This window comes from Sturnus vulgaris, chromosome 25 (genome assembly GCF_052056855.1).
Source record: "Sturnus vulgaris isolate bStuVul1 chromosome 25, bStuVul1.hap1, whole genome shotgun sequence".
NCBI lineage: Eukaryota > Metazoa > Chordata > Aves > Passeriformes > Sturnidae > Sturnus > Sturnus vulgaris.
The window spans coordinates 4,720,149-4,747,590 of NC_142267.1; the positions used below are offsets into that span (position 1 = coordinate 4,720,149).

The 27,442-nt window shown below is 43.6% G+C and overlaps 2 protein-coding genes across 6 annotated transcripts in view; one reads left to right on the top strand and one right to left on the bottom strand.

The window, feature by feature from the left end:
• The window catches only part of LOC106856389 (arylacetamide deacetylase-like 4), a 16,502-nt gene extending 14,399 nt beyond the window's left edge, over positions 1-2,103 (bottom strand). For 2 of the 4 annotated variants that reach the window (XM_088178799.1, XM_088178804.1), the window contains exon 1: positions 1,283-1,387. The gene's annotated coding sequence lies outside the window, so the exon portion shown is untranslated. Of the gene's footprint in view, positions 1-1,282 lie in introns of all 4 variants that reach the window. The other 2 variants (XM_088178802.1, XM_088178803.1) reach the window with 2 other exon arrangements.
• On the top strand, positions 1,452-27,339 carry DHRS3 (dehydrogenase/reductase 3). Of its 2 annotated transcripts, none has more exons than XM_014881680.2 (6): positions 1,452-1,744; positions 22,348-22,491; positions 23,139-23,258; positions 23,986-24,224; positions 25,237-25,362; positions 26,494-27,339. In XM_014881680.2, exons 1-6 carry the CDS (start codon positions 1,472-1,474, stop codon positions 26,576-26,578), a joined length of 987 nt encoding a protein of 328 aa, XP_014737166.1. In that variant the 5' UTR covers positions 1,452-1,471; the 3' UTR covers positions 26,579-27,339. The 2 variants fall into 2 exon arrangements, with proteins under 2 accessions (XP_014737166.1, XP_088034931.1); XM_088178805.1 differs by lacking the exon at positions 1,452-1,744 and adding an exon at positions 2,031-2,244.
• The last annotated feature ends 103 nt before the right edge of the window (positions 27,340-27,442 follow it).

Below are 27,442 nucleotides of genomic sequence, written 5' to 3' on the forward strand. Positions count from 1 at the left end.
CCATAGCTGGCCCAGGGTGCCCGCAGGTGGCCCAGGTTGCCCATAGCTGGTCCAGGTTGCCCGCAGGTGGCCCAGGGTGCCCATAGCTGGCCCAGGTTGCCCATAGCTGGCCCAGGGTGCCCATAGCTGGCCCAGGTTGCCCGCAGGTGGCCCAGGGTGCCCACAGCTGGCCCAGGGTGCCCGCAGGTGGCCCAGGGTGCCCATAGCTGGTCCAGGTTGCCGATAGCTGGCCCAGGGTGCCCATAGCTGGCCCAGGTTGCCCGCAGGTGGCCCAGGGTCTCTATAGCTAGCCCAGGTTGCCCATAGTTGGCCCAGGTTGCCCGCAGGTGGCCCAGGGTGCCCATAGCTGGCCCAGGGTGCCCGCAGGTGGCCCAGGGTGCCCTTAGCTGGCCCAGGGTGCCCATAGCTGGCCCAGGTTGCCCGCAGGTGGTCCAGGTTGCCCATAGCTGGTCCAGGTTGCCCGCAGGTGGCCCAGGTTGCCCGCAGGTGGCCCAGGGTGCCCATAGCTGGCCCAGGTTGCCCGCAGGTGGCCCAGGGTCTCTATAGCTAGCCCAGGTTGCCCATAGCTGGCCCAGGGTGCCCGGAGGTGGCCCAGGTTGCCCGCAGGTGGCCCCGCCGGCCGCCCCAGCAGCCCCGGCCGCTCGGTGTGGCGGTGGCGGCCGGCGGGGGAGGGCAGAGCCGCAGCCACTCCCAGGAACAGTAGTGAAATCGCCCCGACACTTTAACTGTCAATCAGGATTAATGGGGTATAAAACCTCCCCAGCGCCGCGGCCCTGAGCGGCAGAGACGGCAATAGGCAGGAATGAGTGAGAGCCGGAGCTGAAGTAGTGCACGGCGTAATTCCTGCTCTGTGATCAGACACTCCAAGGGAAAAAAAACCGGGAGAGGGGGCAGAGAGAGGCAGTGACCAGCTCAACCTCTGCAACCGGCTCAGGACAGAACGTCTATAGATATTTATAGATACTAAAACAAAAACAACCTCTCCCTGAATTGAGCCTTTCTTAAAAAGAAGGTCCTGGCAATTCTGTCTTATTTAAGCAATTTCCTGAGTCTAAGAATAGAAATGAGCTGCCTGGAAGGCACTGCAGGCTGAAATTTGGAGGCACAGGCTGCTTTATTTTATTTTTCTAAATATAAAAACCTTTCGTTTGGATACTGGATTTTTATGTGGGTCTTTGCAGCGGAGGGATGTATGGTTACTTTTAATTCTACTTTTTTTTTTTTTCCCTCTCTTTTAATTAACAAAAAGCTTTCCAGTTAAAAAGCAAGGAAGCTGATTTACCTGCGTGTGACAATCCCAGAGGACACCGATCAAGAAACGGTGGAGTGACTTGGTCTTCTGCACTACTTTACTCCTACCCCCATTTTTTTTTTCTTTTTTTAGGGGGAGAGAGGAATTTTACCAGTCCAAGAACCTCTTGCCCCCAAGTTTTGGAAGGGGGTTGAAGACTTGTCACCCATCCGGGGGTGCATGAAGGGTGTTGTTTTTCTTTCTCTGTCACCTTGGTTTCGTGGAGGTTTGGAAGAGAACTTTGCCTGGGAGAAGAGGATGATGTGGAAGTGGCTGGGCGCGCTGCTGCTGTTCCCGGTGCAGATGCTGTACCTGGTGGTGAAAGCTGCCGTGTGCCTGGTGCTGCCGCCCAGGCTGCGAGACCTGTCCCGGGACAACGTGCTGGTCACCGGCGGGGGCCGCGGCATCGGCCGGCACCTGGCCCGGGAATTCGCCAGGAGAGGAGCCAGGAAGGTGAGCGGGGAGGGGAGGGGCAGCGCCCACCTGCTGCTCTGCCGGGGAGCCCTGTTCCCCCAGCTCTAGGTGGGCTCGGTTGCTGGGATCCCTTGGGAAAGGTGAGAGAGGCTCTCGTTGTGCAGGACTGAGCCATTACATCAGTTGCGTTTCAGAGTTGCCCACTCCTCCTTCCCTGCATCCTGCCTTTGCCCATCCCATCCGGGAAAACGTGATCGTGAGCAAAGGGCCCCCTCGTGAATCCCCCTCTGCTGACAAAGGAGAGGTTTCTGCCTCAGCCCAGGTTTCCTTTGGCAGGGGAAGGAGAGCTGAGCAATTCCTATGCATGGAGCCAGCGCTCACTTCCATCGCTGTTTCCTGGGCTGCTTCCTGGCATTGCTGGGCGTGGGGATCATGGACAGTGAGCCCTCATCCATCAGGATCATGTCCAGATGGATCACCCCAGAGGAGAGGGGCAGGTGGCTCTGGGACAGTGGGGAGAAGTGTTCCCTTTCACCCTGGTGGGTTTCTTTCCATTTGTGAAATTAATTTCTTGTGCTTCCTGAAGTCTCTTGTATTTTACTTTTGGACAACCCAGAGCTGTTCAAAGGGAAGATGAATGAGAACCTGGCAAGAAGAGCACAGCTTGAGTGGAAGCTGTGGGATTATTTGCACATTTCCTTTAGGAGAGAGGCTGAGAGTGGCTGGTCTGCACAGCAGCCCAGAAGTGCCAGTGCAGCTGGTGGGTCCATTCTCTTGCTCAGGAACTGGTGGTTTACCTTGAAACCTTGTGGTTTTTTAAGTACAGGTATGTCCCTGTGTGTGAATCAGTCAGGGATACAGAAACACACATCCCTGAAATGAGGCTTGGGATGGAAAGTTTTATCTCCCCTTTTATTGGTAATTAAGGGGGGGGGGCTGGTGAAATTAGACAGCTGCGCAAATACTTCTCTGTGTGAGAGGATGAATGAGAGTAAATAGAGAAGAAAGAAGAGGAAAAATACAGAATGAGAGGCTATTTAAAGAAAAAAAAATTGGATTTAGTTCAGGATAGTGTTTTGTCACTTCCTTACACATGCATTACAGTTTTCTCTGTGTGGTACAGAGCTATTCTGGCATGTAACTCTGAGGTGTAAAATATGTCAGCATTGAACTTTAATGTTTGTCTGTGTTTGTGTTTAAACATCATGTTGAGATTTACACATTCTGGGAGTCAGAGCAAACAAGTTGACTGACCTTTGGACCCAAGAAATTTGCTGAAAGTGTATTTATATTATCTGTTGGAATACCACGCCTCATTATTTATTTATTTAGAGTGGCTGGTTGCTATGCTGAGCTCTGGCATTAAAGTGCTACCATTTCTACAGCACATTTAAGAGCTGTTTTGCTGCAGTTGAGCTGGGAGCTGAACAATGGCCCTGAGGAACCAGGGGACGGGGCCAAAAGGAGACAGGGCTGTTTGAGAGAGAGCTGAAGATGGGATTACTGTAAACAGACACACACTGTATTCTATCTGTATGTCCTCTCTACAACAACTCTATGTATTGTACAAGGAAAAAATACCTAAGAGTGGTTATTGGGAGCCTTTGTACTCATATGATGTTTTGAAGTGCTCTGTGTTGCTAGCTGTTAGTTAGAACTTTGGAGTGTTTTGGCTTTTGGGATGTTTTCATGTGTGTCACCAAGGTATTTAAGTTATTTGCATTGACTCAATTTGAATTAGATCTTTCTTTTCAGTTAAATCATGGTGTCCAGTCAGTCCTATATGGCACTCAGCAAGTTCTGATCCCCTGGTAGTGGCACTACCTGTCAGGCTGTGGTGAGAACACCAAAGTTGGCTTATTCTCCTTAGCAGTTTTAATGCAAATTTTACCTACATATGGTAGTTTCCATTCCCTTTGCTATGAGATTTCATTTCTTTCCTGCGTCTGTGCTCAACTCTAAATTTGTGGGTTTTATGCAGTCCTCAACCTTCTGCTTGGCACTCCTCTTCAATTTTACGCTTTGCCTTTGACAATCAAAAAGAAATGAAAAAGGCTTGCAGTGTCTAGCAAGCCATCTTTTGATAAGACTTGTGAAAACTGACTGTTTTTCTCGTTTTACACTGTTAACTATCTTAATATGCAAAGCTTGAATTATTGATCAAAATAAATAACTTAGATTCCGATTGTCAGATGGTGTAGTCACCATATTCCAGCAAAGGTGTGGAATTCTGGGGCCAAGCCCAGCAGGCCATGGAGGTGGTTGGTGGCAGTGCCATGGGTTCAGGTTGTGCTGGAGGGTGTGCAGTGTGTCCTGACCAGGGTTCAGGTTGTGCTGGAGGGTGTGCAGTGTGTCCTGACCAAGGGCTCCCAGTGCTTGCACACAGACATAGTGGCGGGCTTTTGGAGGTAGGCGGCGATATATAACCATATTTTTGAGATTAGAATCTTCAGAAAGATAAGTTAGTTGGGACTGTGAGGATATGAAACTCCTCTGGTAATTAGACTGGATGGGATTTCATCTTACAGTCCGTTTCAGAGACTGGTTTTGTTGCTCACAAGTGAGATGTAGTGGAGCCATTTGCGAGCAAGGTAGCAAATGTATTTCACAAGATTATGAATTGTCACATCTGCAACTCCTCTACTGTAAAATTTGATCTTGCATTTAAAGCTATGAAGATGACAAGAAATAAATCCCAAAAGCGCTTATGCAAATGGAAATGTCTTGTGCTTGATTGATGAGCATGGAGACTAAAATTCTCAGTCTAATGGAATGGAAGTGTCTTGGGCATGCTTTGTAAATCTATCCTGATTCCCATTCTTTACCCCCATTGCATTGCCATTGTGCCTCAAATGTGACTTAGGTGGATAAATGTCTAGGAGACATTTCCTTCTCAAGTGATGTTTCTTCTCTCACAGTTGTTCCTTGGCCTCTCTGAAGAAATGGTCAATAAGGGCACAAAGCAGTGCCAGTTCAATTTGCAGTTTCACAAGTGTATGTTCTGTTTTTTTCAATTAAGACTGCCAGCAATTTTTAGACAATGAGAGACTTTAACCATCAGATCATTGCTGTTCAGGTGTACACTGAGAGGTCAGAGGATCCATACTCCATTTGTAATTTCAAGTAGTTGTCAAGAACTACTTGGTCCTGGGAGGCACTGTGTATTGAAATGCTTCCTGGAGCACTTCTGGAAAAGCCAAGAGCATGTAAATGAGCTGTATGCAGGGATGAAGTGGTTACAGATGATCCAGGACATGTTAGTGTTATTATGAGGGATGAACAGCACTGACTTTTCTCCGGAAGCGCTCAAGTGTTGTAATCCAACTTCCCAGAGATGTGTCCAGATTCATAAGTGCTGCCTGAGAAGCTACTTTGCTGTGGCTGAATTGCTGAAGAAAGTAACTTTCTGCTTTCTTGGCTGCTTGCAGAATTCAAAATTCTCACTGTTGCTTGCTTTAACTCTTGAGAATTTGACTGTACCTTAAAAGTATTTGGTCAGTGAAGCATCACCCCTGCCTCAGTCTCACATGCTGGTAGCTCTGTCAAGGCTCCTAGCTGTTGATACTTTAGTGAGCCAAAATGGCAGAGAATGTCTGTGTTAATGAAATGGGAGAAGGAGAGACTTTTATGAGTTTATGATTTAATGCCTATGAAATAAAAATCCACTTCCAAAGCCTAATGGTGTTTTGCAAAGACTGTACTGTATAATCCGGTTAATATTGGGAAGACTGGCCCCTTTGAACAGTATTTCTTGTGTTGGAGACCAGCCCTCTGCAGATGTGAGCAGTCAGGGAGTGCAGGGGCTGAATGGGTTCATTCACTGCTCAGTAGAGTGGGAAACTGTGCCTGTTTTCCTCAAAGCCATTTGCTTTTCCTACAGAAGTTTCATTATAGTGCCTTTGCCAGAAAGTTGTCAGCCCTGGTTTTGATGGTCTCTAGTGAAGAAGTTTTGATGCCTATGTCTTTTGTATGTCTTGCTCTTTGTTAGTTTCTTTTTCTTTTTTTTTTTTTTTAAGAAAACCTTGATCTGTAAAAATTTTCCTCGTCACTTTAATTTACTTTGTTCAAAGATTACCTGATTTGAGGTGTGATTGAACAGCAAAGGTTCTTAGGCATTCTGCATTGTTAAATGTCAACAAAACCTAATAAAAGTAACTGCAGAAGATATTAATGATAGGACAGAAACAGATTCCCCAACTCTAGTATGTAACTGAGTATTCTTATCTGTCAGATTGTTTATCTGACAGTGGCTTTGGTAGAGTTTCTTGGGCCTTTCCAGAAAAACCCAACAACCCTGAAATCTCAGCTGTTCTTTCCATTGGTATTTTCACAGCATTTTTCCAAGTCAGGCCTCAGTGTCTGAGTTTTGGAAGATTTCTTGTTGTTTGGCTGTGCTGTCCTCCTTCAGTTCAATGCCAGTTGGGATGGATGAGAGCTGTGCAAGCCTACCCTGCTGCTGGAACCTGGAGCTTCCCTCAGTGCTTCACTTGCTCCAACAGAACTGAAAATTTCAGAGTAATTGCAAGTGCTTGAGAGCCTTGTATAACTGGAGAGGTTTAGCCGTGTGAGATTTGGGGCTATTTTGTGTTTAGGCTGAGAGTATTGGAGAGAGGTTATGTAAAAAATACAGTATTGGGTCTTAGAATTTAGCCTTGTATTCCCAGTAATGGAAAATTTGGCAAGTTTTGAGATGAGTTTATCAATGGCACACTCCTCCCACACAAATTGCATCTGTAGGTCTATGAATATTTCACTTTGGTCTCTATGAATCACGTTGACATATTATTTCACAGATTTCACTGAATACTCTGAGTTGGAAGGGACCCCAAAGGATCATCGAGTCCAGCTCTAAAGTGAATGGCCCATATATTATTGACCTGATTTGTATGAGTTAGTATATACCTTCTAAAAGCTGCTTTATAACACATACCAATGCCATGTGATAGAGGATTAACTGCACTGTGACTAGAGCTGGATATTAAATTCATACTGATCTCCTGAAGAAAGCCACTGCTGCTGTTTCAGAGCTGTGCCCTTTTTTTGAGATGCAGGACAAAAGCTATGAGTGTCTCCCTTGGATTCAGTAAAGAGTTCTTATTCCAAAATATCTTAAAATATCGGTCACTCTCAAACATTCATCTCTGGCTGCACTTTCAGAGCCTGTAGAAGAGTCTTGCTAAACTGCATTGGAGAGGATCTCTTGCCTGGCATCAAATTCCTGGTGTGTGGCAATGGGAATATGCCCCAGACTTCATCCAGATGGGCTGGAGCATTCCAAACCTGGAAACCTTTCTTTTGTAATGTACGAAGGTGAATAATTCCTGACCATGTGCTGGGGGAGTGGGAAGGGATGGGAAGTTTTGAGAGCCCTGCAGGAACCTTAGCAAGCCCTTCTGCTTCTGTTAGCTTTAAAATCCACTGTGCTGGGCCAGTTGTCAAGGAGACACTTTTGTTCTGCAAGTAATAACTGATTTCTGACACAATCATTCCTTCTCAGTTCAGAACATGACTAGACCTGATCTGGCCACCCCAGAGAACATTAGTCCTGATAGAAGGAAAAGAGCTGGTTTAAAATTACATGCTTACAGAGCTGAGAGGACCTGAGAGAATCTGATTAATCACCATGTACTTATTTTTAACAGGCATCATGACCTAGCATAATGAAATCAGAAAGCCTTTAAAATTAGGTTTATAAAAGACATGAACACAGTTCTCATGTACATTACCCAGTGCAATATGCCACTGTGGTGCACTGCATTTAAGGTTGCCTGGTTTTAAAAGACTCAGTGTAAAAAGAAATATATATATATTTAGATTTCAGTGCTAAGAAACTGTTGCCAGGTGAGCATCTGTCCCCATTCTGAATGCTTTTCCTGCCCTGTGGTGGTACCACAATGACATACAGCCCATGTGTCTAATGGATTTCTGTGCAGTCATTTTGAAATGCAAACAAGTAAGTGACCGTTTGGAAAAGGCAATCTGACATTGTGTGAAAAGGATAATGTAATCTAAAAGGAAAGTGCACATTTTCTATGCTTCAGATATTTTAGTGTAATGAGAATATTTACCTGGAGTGCAAATACGAGGTTGTAAGTGATAAATCTCTGCTGTTGTGTGTGTGGTTGGAAAGAAACCACCATAGGAATGCAGCAGCTTCAGGGATATGTTAAATGATGGTTACTTTAATCTTCCTTAAATTTAAGCACTTAATCTTACAGTGAACTATTAGAGCATGTCACAACTTATCAGCAACCAGAAGTACATGAGAAGAGCTGGGGAGTGAATGTTTTTCCATGTCATGCAAAATAATCCATTAATGTGAAACACTTGGTAAACTATGAGAGCATAGATGTGATTGGGTGCCTTTATGGTCTCCAGAAAGGCTTTATTTCTCCAAAGATTACATCCTGACAGCAGCTTTATTTAATGGCTTCCTGTTGGCAGCTCCCTACTTTGTTGATTGGATTTGAGGATGGGCAGAAGAGCCCTTGTTTGGAGTCCCAGGCTGTGATGGCATGAAGCCTGTGCTGGCTGCTGGTGCCAAGGCCAGCAGTTGGAATAACATGCTGAATAAGTGGCTTTGCCTGGCAGGCACCACCAGAATTTATCAGCTCTCAGATCTTTGGTGTCTGTGAAGCAGCTTGGGCTGGAGCTGTTTTAACTTATAATTTGGAACATACCTGTCTTTTGTTGGTGGGTATGTTGTAAGGAGAATAAATAATGTTAACAAGAAGTGGAACTTGCAGAGTTACAGTCTTGTCATCTCCCATCAAGTTACAGTGATGTCATGAGAAAATATTGTCCCAATGAGACCATGCTGTGTTGGCACACCAAGATCCAGCACTTTTTAACATGCTGAAGGTCTGGCATCAAGGCAGTTAAATGAGGCTTCCCACTAAACACAAGGACTGTGCCAATGCTGTAAAAAATCTTCAAGTTTTAAAGATGAGGTTATATATTAATGTCATTGCAGTGCCTCAAAAACTGACTTCACACCAAAAACTGTTTAGCATAAAGATGCTAAATGTGCTCTAGAAGAACAACAGCAAAAGATGATGCTGGCCTCAGGGTTGGCAGGGATAAAATAAATAAATGTGACAGTGGAGATAAAAACCAAAAGGCGACAATGAGTGCTAACACAGAACTCTCTGCTGATTAAAGCCAGACTGCAGCACCACTTGTTGAGCCAGTTTAAGGGAAGGCATCACAGTAATGGAAGTTTAAAGTTGGGGTTTGAAAAGCAGCAGCTAAGAGCTTTGAAGAATGCTTAGAGAGGTGCAGGAAGTGTGGTAGAAAACAGACAGGTTGTTTTTAAAAACTAATGCTGGGAGGTAAAGGCTCAGTAGAAGACCTGATGCTCAATGAAAGGTGAGGATGGGTAAAGTGAAAGTGAATACCTTGAAAGTGAAAACAGAGGCTCAGATCTGGCAAGCTGGAGGAGGCAGTGAGGTTCAAAATGAGCTGACCTGGTCAAAGCAGTAGATTGAGGTGTTTGATCCTGAGCAGGGGGTTGGGCTAGAGGACACCCAGAGGTCCAGAGCCTCAACCATAGTCTGATCCCACGGTTCTCAGTCTTATTTGTACCACAGGAAGGAAAAAGGTGGATTTTGTGAACTTCAGGGCTGACAGGAAGGTTTTGGGCTATGATGTTTCATGCCACTTAACTGAAGTGATTCATCCCTATTTTATTTGCATCGTTTCATCACCTACAGTGACTTGTAAAAGTGCTGCTGTGTATTTATGTTGCATTTATGTCATGGCTCTGGCACAGGCTAGGAACAAGTCTCAGATTTGTAGAACTGTTTCCATCTGAAGCACTGTAGGTAGTTTTTACTGCATTATAAAAGAATCAAACATGCTGTTGAGCTAATGCCTAATTTAATTAGCCAGGCACAGCAATTTGCTTTAAGAGTCACCATAATCCATGCACAGTCCTAAGCATTTGACTAAAACATTTTAAAGGAATCAAAGATTTTATTATTCTTAAGGCTGCTGTGGAAACCTGCTTCATTAGAATGATACAATGCAGTGGATAGTAAAATTACAAAGGAGGAACTTAGAAAACTCTGGTTAGACTCTGAATTCCATTTCTCAAAGAGATCAGCAGCATTCAAAGTTGGCATATCAAGAACTATTGAGTTTTACATCAAACTGCCAGAGCAAAGACCAGGAACTTGGCCTGACAGTAACCTGAGAGGAATGAAAGTATTAAGGCAATTAAAAAAAAAAAAAAGACAAATAGATGATAATGATGAAGTTCACAGAAGCAGCCAATTAATTCTACAAGAGTGATGGGGAGAAGGAAAAAAGGTAACAGTTCTCTGTCTCTTCCCATAACATTGGACAAGGGTCTAGAAATTCAGTATCTGTCCTTCTGGGCAGTTTGGAAATGTCAGCTAATGATTATTGAGTATTTGAGTTTCAGTATCGAGGATAAGTTTGAGTGTTTGTTTTCAAATCCACTAACAAATGCTAGTCAGTGTTTAGTGTTCACTTTCACTTTGATCCCTGTCCCAAATTGAAGACACAAATCTAACACAATTGCTGCTTCAAGGTTTTGTGCAGGAAGGAGGGACTGAAAAGAAAATCTCTTCAAGACAGAGAACAACAGCCTCAGAGCTGACCACCGGGAGAGAACGAGCTCTGGCATTTTTAAACCCGTGCTTATCAGGAATATAAAGCAGAAATTATTAGAGATTTTTTTAGCTGGGCCCAGACTCTGTTCTTCAAAGCATGCTGTCAACATCCTGAAGAGTCAAACAAGTCAGACCCAGGCACTGCCAGATCCATTGGCTGATAACACTGACGCCAGGAGAAAAGGGTCAAATACATGTTGTTTGACCTTTATCCCAGTGGGGATTAAATTGATTCTAATTAATAGACTTGGGAATAGATGGGTACCTTGGCAGAGTTTGTAATTAATTTAAATTGTTCATCCCATTAGCTTAGCCATAAACTATGCATAATTACAATGGGATTTTGTGGACAGCCACCCTTATGTTGCCACCTTCTTAATTACAATTTATTGACTGCAATGCTGCAGAGCTTATTTGTTTTGGTTAACATAGGGATTTCTGTTGTCTTACACTGCCTGAGCAAATGTGTCAGTGCTCCATTTATGGCAATAAAATCATGTTTGAAAGCACAAATGCAGCTCTGCTGAATCAGTTGTGCTTTAGGTGTGTGCCTGTGAGGTAAACCTGGCTCAGTATGTAACCAGTGACTGCACCTCTGAGTACACTTAACTAAAATAAAATTATTTGAGGTGGTATAAACATACAAACATAAATATAAACATATTTTGATGTGGTATAAAAATGATGCCTGGAAAGACTCTGTGATTATCCTGTAGCATGGCACAGTTTTAGCTACAGATTAGAGTCTGTAGAAAGTCTGTGGCAGTTGGTGTGACATGGCTAATGATATATTTCTTCTCTTATCTCAGTGAAAGAGCCATTTAAAATAGGTGCAAATGGAGTTCAAACCTGACTTCTCATTGAGTCATCTTCCCTTCTCCTGGGCAGCACAGGTATTTCCATGGGTACTCTCTCATTTTGGTAGATCCTCTTTCCCAGTAAGTCCTGGACTAGAATCCTGCTGTTGAAACTTCTGTGAGTGCTGGCCTGTATCAGAAAGTCAAACTTCAGGCACTGAAGATCTTAGTTCAGTGTTTCTTAGAAGCTTCACTAAGGAGCAAATGTCTCCTTGATGGCCAGGCTACATTTAGAAGACAGGAGTCACCACTCAAACAACCTTGATCTCCTGTGTGCTTATAATGGGGTTTGATCTATTTGCCCTTTGAATCACCAGGTACACCCAAGATTTTCTTTATGTCTGAAGAGCTGACAAACTTGCACCATTTTACCTGAAAGCAGAAATTCTTAGATAAGCTTTTTTACTGGACCTCAAGAAAAAACTCCAGCATACCAGGCCTGCATTATGGGAGTGAAAAGTGTTGCTGTAAAGACACTGAGCAGGATGGATCAGCAGTACCAGTGGGCAGTCAGGTATTTGCTACACGGACATTAAATGAGTGTTTGTCTTCGATCTGTCCTTTCAGTCTCCTTGCTGGCAGTAAACACAGACAGCTTGTCTCTGATCTGCACTTCCCTGGGCGAAGCTTGGTGGGGAGGGAATGGAAAATCCTGACATCCCTTTTCAGCAACCTCAACTTCCCTGTACCCAGCTCCTAAAAAACCTTCCCAGTGAGGACAAACTCAGCCTTAAGGAGACGAGGTCCTGCTTCCAAGTGGGATATTAAAGACGTGCAGCTGGTACAAGTGCTTGTTTCCCAAATGGTAATAGTTCAGGGCTGGCTCTGGCCACAGTGAGCTGTCAAGAATTATGTCAGAATATTTCCAAGGCCCTTGGGAAATGCAGGAGTTGTGCCTCTCTGAACCGAGCTGTTTGATTTTGGGTCTGGGATGTGCTGGTTGTGCAATGCTGTGCAGCTTTCTGTGCTTGTTACTGGATTGTAATCCAGCCCCCTGAGGGACCACTGTCCTTGCTGTGTTTATATTTGATGTGCTTATGGAAGGAGCTTTGTGTCTTCAAAAGCAAAGTATTCAGCCATCAAAAGGGGTTCCAGGGTTTATTTCCTTGGATGATGATGATGTGCAAGTGTGGCAGATTGTTGTGTGACACCTCTCCTGATGAAAGGAGGGGGATGTGTGTGCACACATGTGTGGGAAAGGGATCTGGAGCTTTGCGTGTCCTTCAGAGGCAGAGTTCAGCAGTGGGTCAGCCAGCTCCCCCTGACATCACTGCACTTGTTTACAGCTCTCACTGAGCTTTCCTGATGCCTTTGACCACTGACACTGACTCATCTTAGTCCAGCATTCGTACAAAACCAGAAATTTAGAAGAGTATCTTACATCTATAAAGAGATTTTAGTTTCTCTTGAAAGGGACAGTAAGGGAGAGAAGATTCTTAACCACTGAAAATAAATTACGTTTATAAAATAAATTATATAAAATTATAAACGACACGTTTTCAGGTTGTTGTTGAAATTGTAAATGCACCAAATAATCGGGATGCTGATTATAGACTGAAAAAAGATCCATCTCAGAGGGAGTTGATATATTTGGGATGAAGTTAGAATGGTTTCTTTAGCCACTGGAATCAGTAAAAACAGTTAAAAGACTTTTGGTTTGCATTTGAGTCTTAGGTTTAGGCCAAGTGATGTTATTTGTTTCAGGATCCAAGTTTCTAAGTGCAATTCCAACTGACAATCCATCCCAGATCTCCCCCTGCTGCACGTGGGGACTGCTGTCCTTCAGGCCATTACTTCAGTTGGGTTTGTCACTTATATTTCAGTGGAAGCAAAAAGTGAATGTGAGTCAACCAAAAATAGACCTGTTTTTTTAGGGCTAAATTTCACACACTTTCTTGGAGCAGTTTCCAGATCCCCAATGCTCTGAGGCTGCTGGCAGGAAGGGAACCCTTCAGGCAAAGAGCTCTGCTTGTGACTACCTTTGAACACTCTGAGAATTATTGGGCCTCAATATTCTATTCCTGCCCCTCAGCTAAATCTCAGTTACTGACCAGGTTACTTTATATAGTTGATTTTATTGGAAAGTCAGGTTTTTCTCGTGTTCTGTGATAACTGAATTGATTTTATGTTCACATAAAAGTGAATTAACTTCATTTTGCATTGCAGTGGCCTGAAAAGCAAGCAGTCATATCCAAAGGATGGTAACTTCCAGGCTGGAAGTGAGGAGTATGCCAAAGCTGCATTTGTGACTGCCTGACCAACCCCTCTTGCTTAAATAACTGCCATTGTGGCAGAATCTGAATTTGAATTGCTTTGATCATTTCTGGGTAAAAGTAATGAACATGTATATAAGTTCTGTATTTAGATATCATTTTATTTAACCAGGGCTGTGCTGTTTTTCACATTTTTTGAAAGCAAGGTAGCTACTTTATCTTAACAATGTATTGAAAAAAATTGTATGATCAGTGAAAGACCCTTTTTAAGCCATGCTGTAGCCCTGGAGGGGGATTGTGCCCTGGGAGCTTACAGTGCTCTGATTTCCATCCTCCTTCTTTGACTTAATAGACTGAGAGAGTTAAATATGTCCTGAAAACTGCCATTTGTACAACTCATGAATAGATTTTAGAGATTCTGCCCTGTTGCATAGCAACAGCCACCATTAAAAAATAACATTTTGGAAAGCACATGAAAAGATAGGCAACCAGTTAAGCATTTCAATATCAAAGCTTTCTTCTAAGCTGTGCCCTTTATTTCTTTGACTAAAATTCTTAAAAGAAAGGCACCTTTTGACAGCTTTTATATGGTTTGAAAATGGTAGCAGTTCTGTTTTTCTGGAGGCAGAGAAAGGCTTGTAGGGGAGCTTGTCTGGAGCAGTTGCTGGTGTTCAGTTTATACACAAATTTAAGGCAGGCTATTTTAACTCCAATACTTCTCCAGTAGCCTCACGGGAGAAGTTATTTTTTCAGTCAAGAATTGCATCCTATTATGCACATGGATGATCTGGAGCATATTGTAGCCTTTTCTGGAGGGCAGTTTATAATGGCAGCACTGGGAACATTATTCACCCTTTGCTTTCCGTGGCTCTTTTTGTTGCAAACCTTCTCCCAGCTTAACAAATTTAAACCCTTCCCTAGTTTTTCTTTTCAGTGATGTTTTGAGCGTAGCATCTAATTGATAAATCTGTATTTTTTTATTTTTTATAGAGCTTTTAGAGAATTTTTTTTACATATTCCCCAAAATAAGTGAAGTGCTGCTGATGATTTCTCTTAGAGCAAAACTGAAGGTGTTCTGAATTAAAGCTGCCAATTCTTTAAACTGGTAATGCAGCATAACTAATGCTTTTATAATCTGTGCAGGGTCTAGCCTAGGAGCCAGTGCTGTCCCTGGGGGATGCAGTGGCCAGCCCATCTCCACTGGAAGTTAAAACCACCCAGCATTTCAAGGTTATGCTGCTCTGCTACAGAATTCATCTCAGAAACAGCAAACTCTAAAAGGAAAATCCACTTCGATTGGCACCCAGTTTGTAGCACTTTAATTCTTCTTTTACATACATATGTATTGTCAGGTTTTTCTATTTTGTTAGTTGAGAAGTAGCAGACTTTTCAGCTAATTGTTGAAGAGGCAATTTGTGGGCAGTTTTGCCCAGTCAGGTAAAATAATACTGTATTTGGGCTACTTTTTAATTCCACGTGTTCTTTTCTCTTAATCTTGTAATCTTTCTCTTAACCTTGTAATCTAACTTTTGGATATTTTTAGCTTTCCAAGAACAGTTAGTTCAGTGTAGACATAACTTTGCATTGTAGTAAATATTTAACTCTCTTACATGAACGTTTAACCTGCCACAGGCACTTTACCTGGAGAGTTATGTGAAATAAGTAAAAATAATAATGCAGCATTTTGGAAGAAAAATGTGCACACAGCTAACGTTCAGTGATGCTGAAATGTCCTGTTGGGCCGTTGTAGTAAATTCTTTTTCCCCTTTGAAATGCTATTTACTGACTTTCCATCCCTTCATCATGTCTGCTGTGCTCGCAGGACAAAAGGGCTTTCTGCACCTGCATATTTCCCCTCCCCACAATTTCCTGAGATGTCTGTGGACATTTTTATAGGAATCTGGATTATAGGGATGCCATGCCAAGCAAACGGAGGCGGCAGCAGCACACTAGTTATTTTTGCAGGGTGGAGTATTATATTTCTATTGGTGGATGTCTCCAAAGCCTTACCTCAAATACAGAACTTTCCTAACCCCTCTCCCCACCCCCAGACACGCCACTTCTTCCTGCTCTGCAGCCAGAGGATTTGAGGATTTTAGGATTTGAGGATTTTGCTGCGGGATATTCCTTTGTGTGCTTTGGATCCCCGGTTCTCACACGTGGCGTGGCAAGACATTCACCATTAAAAGTCTGTCCTTTTTTCCAGCCCAGATGCTTCCAGGGACCTTCCAGGGTGACAGCTTGTGGCCACTTGGTGCTTTTTGTTGGGCCGTGCACTCGGTTTGACCCGGTCCCAGCGTTAATGGGATTGTAAAGGCTGACTCCTGCCTGACCTCTCCTTGCAAACAACCCTCACCCTTGCCCTTCCTCCTCTGCTCCGAGCAGAGCTGCCAAGAGTTGCTCCCAAGGCAGTCTGCAGTCGAAAGCGATTGGAAAAAACACTGGGGAAAAAAAAAAAAATCATCATCGTGGGGCCACCTGTCCTTACATAGTCCTGACTGTGAGAACAGTGGGCATTTGTTCCCTTCTTTAGGGGGAGCTGGTCTTAAATGCCAGTGTGCACACAGAAAATCACACGTTTTCTTTCCAAGCAAGGCCTCAGTTGAACAGCAGGCAGGTGTTGACATACTCCTCTGTGATTTTTTTAGGTGCTTGTTTGGTTTCTTGCAGAGGGAAAAAAGGATGACTGGGGTACAAGTGGAGTTGAATGTTGTTTAGGTGAATAAGGTTAATCCCATTGAGTGCTACGTCAACATATAAACATATAAAAGTTCTGACTCTAGACTAAAAGGATTGGAATTCACTTTTAGTCTCTTTAGCCCTAACTTTTAATCTCATTACTATATGTTACTCCTGGACTTAAACCAGTCTATAATAAAGTCTGTGGTTTGTGTTCACCAGGGTGGCAGGATTAAATTTAAATTCAATTCTTACAGGCTTTACAACTGCTAAATAGTAATCTAGAAAAGTTTGTGTGCAAAATAGATACATAAGCTTACTTGCAGCCTTTCTCATACCTGTCCCTTGCAGCTTTGATATTCGCTGTGGGAACTGAGAGAAATTCGCGACTGGCCTGTTTTGTTTGCTTACCTTTATAGAAGTGTCACTAAGGGGCTGGGTTAAGTATTTTGACCTACTTCAGGCATCACAAGGTTCTTTTTTCTCCTTTCTAAAGCAAAGATTGGCTTTTCACACTGCAGGGCCACACCTTTCCCTCTTCCAGTAATCAGCCTTCAGCTGCCTCTCCCATGAAGAACTCCTGAAAGAACTTGTCTGCCTTTGCCTGGGGCCAAGAAAGGGGAAGGGGTGGAGGAGAAAACCCTTCTGCCATTGACAGGCAAAAGACGAGGAGGTTTTGAGGCTGTGGGGTTTAGCTTCCCTTTCTCACGGTATGCAAAACTCTGCCAGGATTATGGGACACACTGGAATGCGTTTTTTCGGAGGACAGGCTGTGAGTTAGTACTACCAGGCTTTGTAAATATAGGGGGATAAGACTGGCATACTTCAGTGGATTATCTACACTTTGTACTTCCTAAAAGTATGCAGGAACTGTGAGTGTTGGGAGCAGAAAGGCTTTCTGTGTTTGAACAAAGGTCTGTGCAATTACAGATACCAGCTCACACAGAGCAACGTTTGTTCCACTGGAGTAGGAAGGAGGTTGAAAGGGGGAATGAAATGTGTTGACCTACCAACTACTTCCTATCTGCGCTGATCTGGGGCTGGGAGTTGGGCTTGATTTGTGGAGGCAGCAGTAATGAGATCAGGCAGGAAGGGCATTCGTGTCTCTCTGCAAGGCCTGAATCTTTCAGAGTCTTCAGATTATATCAGAGAATTGCTTCATGAATCGTAAAATGGAGAAGCTTTCAGAATGGAAGTTGTGTCTGCTAATCACAACCCACCTTGTGCTGTAAAGAACAAGAGTGAACATTTCTTTACTCAAATACAGCCCTGATAATCCAAGGGGAGCGTGTAGAAATAGCAGATGTTTGGTCTCAAACGTGCCGGTGTGGTGGGACACCTTTCCAGTACTGCTCCAGCTCACTGGAGGCAGAAATTCTAGCACAGAGGGTTTGCTGAAGGTACAGTGCCAAAATAATTGACAGTGTAAAAGGGCAACATCCCTTTGCTGCTGTCCTTGAATTGTGCTAGCAATAAAGTTGCACTGAACAAGTTAACTAGCCTTGTAAACGATGCAAACTTAGCTCTGACTTTGTGTCCTGCACTAGTGATATCCTGCAGTCTCTGGAAGCATTGATCAAGTGTTTATATTGTGGTTGATAGCAGCTTCAGTGCAGACCAGTTTATATGGATTAGTGGCTTTATCTGATTTTGCGGTGGTCAGAGCATAACTTCCCTTGTGTTATGGGGAAAGTCAGGCTTGGCCCTGCAGTCAGGGCTGGGACTTCTGGCACGAAGCCAGTGCAAGTCCCTGTTAGACAGCCTTGCCTTAGTCCAACAGCAGCAAAACCCTTCCCTCTGACCTTGGGGCAGGCCTCATTAGCAGATGAAATTCAGAGTTAAACGAGTCCTCTGGGAGCAGAGGATGCAGTGCCTGCCCCTCCAGCTGAAAGGATTTTCTAAAGGTCAGATAAGGAGTTCTGTGACTCCAGATGAGCAGATAAGGTTTGTTTTGCACAAATCCATGAATAAATCCTGGGAAAATCTGCCCCAAGTGTGATGTCACATCCCTTGCCTACTTTGAAGTTCATCAAGGGGAGGAAGGCACACAGAGTTCCTCCATCATCATAAATCTCCTCTTCCCTGTGTCCAGTGGTGGGATCCTGCCCTGCTGCCTCTGGCAGCCTGCAGTGTCAGGGATGCCTTTCCCATCCCACCTGCCTCCCTGGCCGCTGCCAGCCCGGGGTCACGCCGAGGTAAGCACGGGCAGGAAGCCTCGGAGCAGGATTATCCACCTCCCCCAGCTCCTGCCCTCGGCAATTTTCTGGTCAGTAACTCTGAGAAAGGAGAGCGTGTCTGCTGCAGCAGGGACGGGCAGGCAGAGAAGGACTGCGAGAGATGAAGCAGGGGAAGAAATAAGGGCTGGATTCTTTCCAGGATGGAAAACTGTCCGTCCAAGAATTTATCCAAAATGCAAATTAAATATTTCTCTGTCCACCACTAAGTTATGGTGAATGGGTGGCTGTGCAGCATCCTGACAGACTGGGAAATGATGAGCACGGTGCCTCTCCTTATTCCTTCACTCTCTGTCCAGACAGGAACTTCTGTGTCTGTTGGAATCATTCTCAGCTTCCATTTGGGACACACTTATTGCCAATTTAGACTTACACTTAGAAAGGAAAGAGGAGACAGACCAGACTCTGAGCCCCATGTCTACATTTGAAAGATTGTGCTTCCTAATAAAATGGACCATTTCTGAAACTGCAGGTCTGGACTCCTCATGAGTGCAGAGCCCTCAAATCCCAGCTGGAGCAGGATGAAGTGATGCTTTTCTTGATGTTTACTGAGCAGAGAATAATATTCGTGTATCCCAAGGGAAGTGAAGAGCCAAGTGTTTGGGTAACTGGAGCTCACTGGGCAGCAGCAAACAGCCCCAGGCCACAGTGGCTCATCAGGTCAGGGAGCAGAAGGGTTTCTTCAGGAGCACTGAGAACATGGATTTTCATCCCTAATTGCACATTTTGCAGAAGAGGGTGAATGCAGCAGGGCAGAGAACTGAGGGGTTTGTAGAAAATCTCAGGAGGCAGTAGGAGAGTAAGGACCCAGAAAACATCAGAAACATCAGAAAACTGCTTTATTGCCTGTACAGAAAGGCTGAACCAAGCCCCCCCTGAAGATGTTCAGGAGCAACAGAAGCCTCAACTGTGAGACAAATGCAGCAACTCCAGACTTGTCTCACTGTAAGATCTGATGTCCTGGGAGGCTGGGGGGAAGCCCGTGCCAATTCAGTCTGGCCAGATGTAAGAGAGAAATTGAAAGTCTCATATGATCTCATAGGAGCAGTCAAGCTTGAATTTGGACCAAAAGCACATTGTATTGAGTTCTGAGTTTTATCCATCTGTAAAAAGTAGCAGAAATGACGGCAAGAGCCCTCACTTCCCACTGGGTCATCAGGGACCTCTCACAAAAGAATGGTCTTTTTATTTACTGCCTTTCTCTTACACAGGCTGAAGCCTTCACCTGAGTGTGGACAGTATCAAAGACACAAAAACTTCTTATGGAAAGAAGTCAGTGCTGAAATTAATGTTGTTGCAGGATAAGCAGCAAATTCTGTCTTCCCCAGATGGCCCAGATTTTAACGGGGTCACCTTGCAAGACCTGCCTCTGTAGGATATTAAAGGTCCCAACGAAACTGTTGGGGCATAAAAAAAATATTATATCCAAGAGTTGCATCACAGACAGATGTTCCTTTGACAGGTCGTCCTTTGCTTAACTGTTCTTCCATGAATATTTCCTGACATTCAATGCATCAGTGGCAGCTCCTGGGAATAGGAGGCCGTGTGGATGTTTGAAACACATTGAAGTGAAGAGTGAGGGATGTACTTTTTTATTTAGCAATAGCAGTGTGAAGCACTGGAGTATTAGATATGTGAGGGCAGTTTCCTGCCTTACACTCTCCTTGTCTGACACCTTATTTCTTTCCTCTTCCTGTCCTACCTTCCATCACTCTTCAGCAGTTTTTTAGAGTGTGCATTGACTAATCCAACCCTGCAAAGAGAGTGAAGTTCACTCGGATGCAAAACTCTGTGGGCATCAAACTCGATGTTTGCAGTTGACATTTTGTGGTGGTTTTTTCCTCCCCTTTCCATGTGGGTTGTGAAAGGGAGAGCAAGTGTGCATGTGCTCACAGCTGAACAGTATTTTGTAAATACTTCCTGAGAGCTTGTGAAATTTCTCACATGTTCTTGATTTCCCTTCAATTCTGCAGTGTACACATGAAAAATATTCCTTGGTCTAGCCCAGGGATCAGAAGTGAGTAAATAGCCATCAGTTTTACAAGCTTTGAGGAGATGCCAAGCCCTGATGGCCAAGGGTGATAGGCTGAGACTTTGGAAGCCAGGCCAGTGCACAAACTGCAATTATGGCCATATGCTTTCTTACAGTTTTTAAGTGTGATCACAGCTTCTTCCTTGAAAATTACTTCCCCTGAGATAAGATTTCCCATGCAATGGCTCTGGCATATTTATACATGCTCTGAAGTTTCTGGTTGGCCAGATTCGTTAGTGCTCTGGAGAATTTGAGGATATAAATCTTATCAGTCTGGGTGTGTTTGTGTTCACAGATGTGCCAATGACATGGAAATGGGATTAACTGTAAATGTAACTTGTTTAGGAAATGGTTGGGGATTTGGGTACTTCTGCATTTTAGCCTTGCTCGGGCACACTGAAAAGCTCTTTGACCCTGCCAGATTAGTTTTAGTACCAGTTATGAGATAAGCTTAGCTAGTCCTTAAAAATAAGCATGTTAAAGCTCCCTGCTAGAGATTTGCTGTAGGGTAAGAATACTGCACACCTCATTTTTTTATGTTTATCTTGCTGTTATTAGGTTAGTTGCAGGGATTGGACTGTAAGCAGTGATGCAATTCAGACCTTTGTCTTTCTGTTCTTTCAACTTCCAGTAAATTCTTTAATCTTTGAAGTTTAAGTGTGCTTATTTTTAACCATTAAAAAATCAATACACTGGTCAGATTCATACAGACTCAGTACACAGTAGTATGAGAAGGAGCTATAATCCTGAATCACATGTGCTTGGACACAGCACCATAATTTTGCATTTTCAATGTAGCAACCATTTCTTCTTTCTCTTTTGGAACTTGCTCTTAGAGTCACAGAGCAGTCAGCTGATTGCAGTAACATGCTCCATTCAGTAATTTATTTTTTGCAGAGCAACAGTGACTCACCATTTATAACATGATGAGTGCTGAGAAGACTTAGTTGAAGAGCAAAAACGATAGATCCATTCATTCATAGATGTCTTAGGTAACAGAGAAGAAATTATATTCCTTCCAGTACCCTTAAAAGAAATAGAAAATAAGGTTGTGTACTCAGAAAAAGTATTGTGGCTAAATCTGTTCAGCTGCAGATTAATGTTTGAAGAGCAGTGGTGGAAGCCCCATCTCAAACTTGATGTTTTTGCCTCACTAGAAAGAATTGTACTGGACAAAACCCCATGATGAAAGTTAATGAACCTGGTAACTTTTCCAGTTATTTCTATTTCTGACCTCACCGATGGTGTAGAAATGCAGGTAGGGTCAGCTGGTTATGTCTCACTGTAAATCAAATCCGTGCTTCATTATTTGAATGTTTGTTCCATGAATATTCAGAATTTTCTTTGTACAAGAAGCAGTGTTTAATTTTTACCGTGGTAAAAGGGAATGGCAAGTGAAATCCTGCAAATAGGAGCTGCAAAATAAATTAATGCTTGAAATTTCTCACTTTAGAAGTCTGTAGTAGGATGAATTCTTGTTTGAAATGCACCTGAGCCACCAGCCTACAATCAGCATTGCAAGTAACTACATGGCTGAAAAAATACATTTCACTGCAGAGCAGGTTTTGTCTTCAAATGTAAAACAAGAAATAGAGAATTCAGGAAGATCTGTGGTTTTAGGATAAATTTGTCATTCTGTACACGTGTGTGTATAGCAAAAACAGGGAGAGATTTAAAATGAATGATACAGAGAAATTTCCAAACGTTCCATATACCAGTCACGTCGGGCTTAAGATCTGATTTTTTGTTTTAGCTTGTGTTGCTTGTAAAGAATCTGTGACCAGAGGATCAGCAGTGGGACACAGCACCCCACAGGACACTCCCCATGGAACAGAAAGTGATTGCTTGTCTTAAAGGAAGCAAAACAACAGCCCCGGCAGTGAAAACACACCAAGGATTCCCATCAGGCTCTTGAAGTCAGGAGCATGTTTTAATCATTTTTAGATATGAAACAGAAGCAATCCGACTCTGACAAAAGTTTCTTGCTGCAGATCATCCTGTGGGGTCGGACTGAGAAGTGCCTGAAGGAGACCACGGAGGAGATCAGGCTGATGGGGACAGAGTGCCACTACTTCATCTGCGACGTGGGCAACCGCGAGGAGGTGTACCGGCAAGCCAAGGCTGTCCGGGAAAAGGTCGGGGAGAGCCCTGGGGGGGCTGGGGATGGGGGAGCTGGGGGGGCTCACTCTGAGGAAAAGGAGGCTCAGGAGGGACCTTCTGGCTCTGCACCCTGACAGGAGGGTGCAGCCAGGGAGGGTCGGGCTCTGTCGCAGGGAGCGGGGACAGGGTGAGAGGAAAGAGCCTCAAGTTTCGCCAAGGGAGGTTTAGATGGGATTGGAGTGAAAACATTTTCATGGAAAGGGTTGTAATGCATCAGAACAGCCTGCCCAGGGCACTTGTGGAGGCACCAAGTGTTCAGGAACCATGTGGATGTGGCACCTGGGGACATGGGTTAGTGCTGGACACGGTGGTGGAGCTGGGCTGATGGTTAACTTGATGATATCAAAGGTCTTTTGCAACCTTAACAATTCTGTGATCCAGTATTTGGTGAGAAAAAAAAAATGTTGGGAAAAAAAGAAGGGTGACCATGCAGATAAGATTGTACAAAGTCCAGCCACCTCTGCCAGGTGATCCAAAGGATTACAAGGCCCACAGGCAAGAATGTCAAAACCGATGAAAATAACGATGTATTTGGGCAGTAATAGCTATTCAGCTCTGATGGAAATGGCTGATTTGTGAGGAGAGATACCTTTGGTCACAAGTAATTTGCTTTTTTGTGCAGGTGGGTGACATCACCATCCTGGTGAACAATGCTGCTGTGGTCCATGGGAAGAGCCTGATGGACAGTGATGATGATGCACTCCTCAAATCCCAGCACATAAACACCCTGGGACAGTTCTGGGTGAGATAAGCTCTTGTATCCCATCTAGTTAAGAGTTGGGGAGGAGAGTGACAGATTACAGACAGTAGGTCTTTCTTTCTAAGGGATGCTTGGTAAAAGCAGTCTGTCTTGAAAACAAGAGAGAAAAAACAATGTGAAGGGCAAAGGCCAGAGGAAAGAGGTCAAAAATAAACTTAATTTTTTCAGATGTTCTCAGTATGTGATGCTCTTTATTCATATTCTGTGATTTCCAGTAAAATATTTGATGTCTTTGTCAAAGCCTGAGCCACAGAGGAGTTTTCCTGTGTGGGGATGTGAAGGGAACATCAGAGGAGTGTGGGACTGCAGGGAAGGGAGCTGTGAAATTCAGTCCATTTTGAATCAGACAATAGTAATGAAAAAGAGCTTCTTGTAATTTCATCACTTAGTTGAAGACTTTATCCCATAAAAGTTCTTAAGCATAGAAGGCACTCTGTTCATGGCCTTTATCTGGGGGCACTGTTTATATGCATGCTAGGAAAGGCTTTTGTTGTGTTTCTACACAAACTTTGCCCACTTAGAGTCTCAGAAAATGACAAAGCAACAAGGTCCTCTGCTACTCCTTTCCTGACATAATGAACAGGACACTTGGGCTTGTTGTGTCTGTGTCACCTTATTTTTTTTCAGCCAGTGCTGTTTTTGTTATATCACTGCTGAGCAAATTGTTTTTCTTCTTTTCTTTTCTCCTTTTAACTCTCTTACTCTTCAGACCACCAAAGCATTCCTGCCAAGGATGCTGGAGCTGCAGAATGGGCACATTGTTTGCCTGAACTCTGTCCTGGCCTTGTCAGCCATCCCTGGTGCCATTGACTATTGCACCTCCAAAGCCTCATCCTTTGCTTTCATGGAGAGCCTGACCCTGGGGCTGCTGGACTGTCCTGGAGTGAATGCCACCACAGTCCTGCCCTTCCACACCAGCACAGAGATGTTCCAGGGCATGAGAATCAGGTCAGTCCAGGGGAGCTAGAATAAAGCATCTCATTTTAAATGAATCATCAGAATACACTCCTAATTAATGCTTCATTTAGTTAAGAGAATTTGATGTCTCATTTGGCTGCCTGGGAACAGAGGGTCACTTTAGGCCACCTGGGACCCATCAGACTGGTTCTCTCAATGTGCTGGGATGTTCCTGCAGCCTGGGCTGGGGGAGACATTGACTGCTGCACAGAGAACTGGGAGCTGGTTTTCCCTGCATGTGTTCAAGCCATAGCAGAGAGGGAGGGGAAGCAACCTGCAATTGAGGTCATGCAAAAGGACCAGTCTGCAAATTACTTGAGAATTAACAGTACCAGTTCCTTCTTTATTCCCTGGAATACTTAATCCTTTCCCACTGAAAGGAGTGACAGCCACTTACTGAAGTGAGACTATCAGTACCTCCTTTTTACCCCTGTCCAAGAGAACAACTAATGGCTGTCCAAATTAATCTTTTACAATGGGTAAAATAACCTGTTAATACAGATTGTGCTCTCTTGGTCAAGAAAATCTGCAGTGTCAAGCTATTGCAGGAGCTGGGAAAAGCTTTATGTTTGGTATTAAAAGTAATGGAGGAAAATATTTGTGTCTCACCTGTCAAGGATTTGAATCAAGCAAAGAGGAACAGAGAGTAAAAGGAAAAACAGCATCACTGAAAAGACAGCATTTGGTATTGGTTTGCATTCAAATTAAGAAAAGCCCTGAACCAGGGCCCTGATCACTCTCTGCCACTTCTTCCTGAGGGCACCAACATGTACATTCTTAACTCTTTAGCTAACCCAATAGTTCTGGCTGGAACTGGGATTTCTGCTTTGGGCTTTTTGTCTGGAACTGGAATTTTCTGCCTCTTAGAGACAGAGCCAGTCCTGGGTGTGTTTGAAGGGCAGTAACCAGCAATAACTCAGAGGAACAGGACTTGGACAGTGACACCTTAAAGAGGGAGCTTGGTTCACGTGTAATTATTTTATTTTTTATTTTCTTTATTCAGGTTCCCTAGCCTTTTTCCTCCTCTCAAGCCAGAGACAGTGGCAAGGAGGACAGTAGAAGCTGTTCAGATGAATCAAGCCTTCCTGCTGCTTCCATGGACAATGCATGTTCTTGTTATCCTAAAAAGGTGAGTACTGCCTTTGCCCAGCAATAGCCTGGCCATGTGGGGAAGGTTGGCTCTGTGTCTGTTCCCTGAGGTGAAGCTCAGGCTCACTGGAGCTGCTCTCTCATCTCTTCCCTTGAAAAACAGTCGTGGAAGAAAAAGGGAGACACTTTCTGAGATTCCCTTTGGAATTCCTTTCCCTTTGTATAACCCCCTATGAAACCAGTTTCGTTCCCAAAATTTGGATTCCTGAGGTGTAAACTGGATTTTTGTCTAGGGAATTTAATAATAATTAACTTATACAGGCAATTGATGGGGATTTATTAAGTCACTTGTTGGACTCCAGGCTTTTTATTGTGCAGGATTTCAGAACCATAAACATCCCACCTGCATTTAGAGAGCATTGCCTGTGTTACATCAGTGAAACTATTAAATCAATATTTTTGAGTATGATCAGGACAGAAATTTCAAGGTCACTAAGGAAAAAAATCCTAACTTCATATCCTGGAACAGAGAAAGAACATTCACCATTGTGTTTCCATGATAGTTTGCACTAAAACCTTTGGAAAAACTGCTGCAGCCAGGAGCTGAAACAAAGCAGTGAGACTTCTGTGGAAAATAATTTCAGTATTGCATTTCAAACAAGAAAAAATAATTCACAGTAAATGCTTTGCTCTGAATGTAAAATTTGGGGTAAAAACTCCCAGAAATTCTGTTGACAAGCAAAAGGGCTGTTCCATTTTATTGTAAGGACTAATAGGTTCTTTTCCATTACAGTAGCTGTCAGGAAATCCATACCTTAGGATGAGGAGGCCACATGCCTTGTACAACCAGCTGACAGGTCAACCAGAGAATTCAGGTTAAATCTGTGTATATTAGAGTGTAGTACTTAGAATGAATAAAACATAATGGTATCTTTCAAGTTACAGCTTTTACAGACTTTTTGGATAAATATTTCTGTGGAGAAAGATTGGATTTTTCTCCCTGTAGGCCTCCTCACAGCAGGAAATTGATACCAGTTTTGTCTGTGTCTCTCACTAGCTGATTTTTGAGCACTTGTATATTTATTACATAAATGCATATTTACATATCTCTTACTAGAACAGCTTGAGGAGTTTGTCTCATCTGCTCATTTTCTTTCTGCTTCTACACCAGCATTCTCCCCCAGGCAGCACTTGAAGAAATCCACAAGTTTTCTGGGAGCTACACCTGCATGAACACTTTTAAAGGACGAACATAGAGCTGATGGCACAAGGACTGTTCTGCAGTGAACCCAGCACAAGCATGAAAATCCTACAGGACTGTGAATCAGCAAGTCTTGGCTTTCAGCCTGTTCATGTGACTTGTGCTGCTCTGAGGCAACACATTTCTTGCAGGTCATATCCATAGTAACATGATCTTTGCACAGGATTGAGTGAGTGGACTATGGACCTTTGGAAAGAAAAACAGAAAGTGTGAAATGTTTCTATGATGTTTAATTCTTTAGAGTTCAATTGTTAAATGTACTCATAGTTTTAAGATATGATTTTTGTTTCCTCAGTGTCTGTAGGCTGTCACAGTGGAGAGGCAGCACATCCCATCCCATCCCAAACACACTTTGTGCCCTCTCTGCAGAGGAACTGCCATTGGTTTCATTTCAGCTTTTTGAATGGGGAACATCAAAATTACTTTGAAGAACTAAAAGATAAGGACATTTAATGGACGCTTCCTTCTCTTTCTTCACTTCCCATCCCATGATGAAGCTGTTCCCAGCACACACTGGGGAAGGAGCAAACCACAAAGCAATGTTTGCTTTGCTAAAGGCCACCCAGGACTTCTCTTTCTGGGCCCAAAAAAGCTGTTGTACTTCCCCTGTGGAGGCTGGACAGGAAGGCTCAGGCAGCAATGCTGAGAGTTTAAATAGTGGAAGATTCTTTCTGTCACTCAACTCATATGTGAAATTGTCACTCTGATTTTTTTTTGTTCATTTATGATAAAATATAAATATATTTTTAGCATTAATCCCAGATTGCCACACATGTACGCAGCAGCACATTGGGGATGAGCTAAATCTAGAAGTAAAAGCAGAGCCTGCTTTGTACAAACATACATTCATAATCCATGC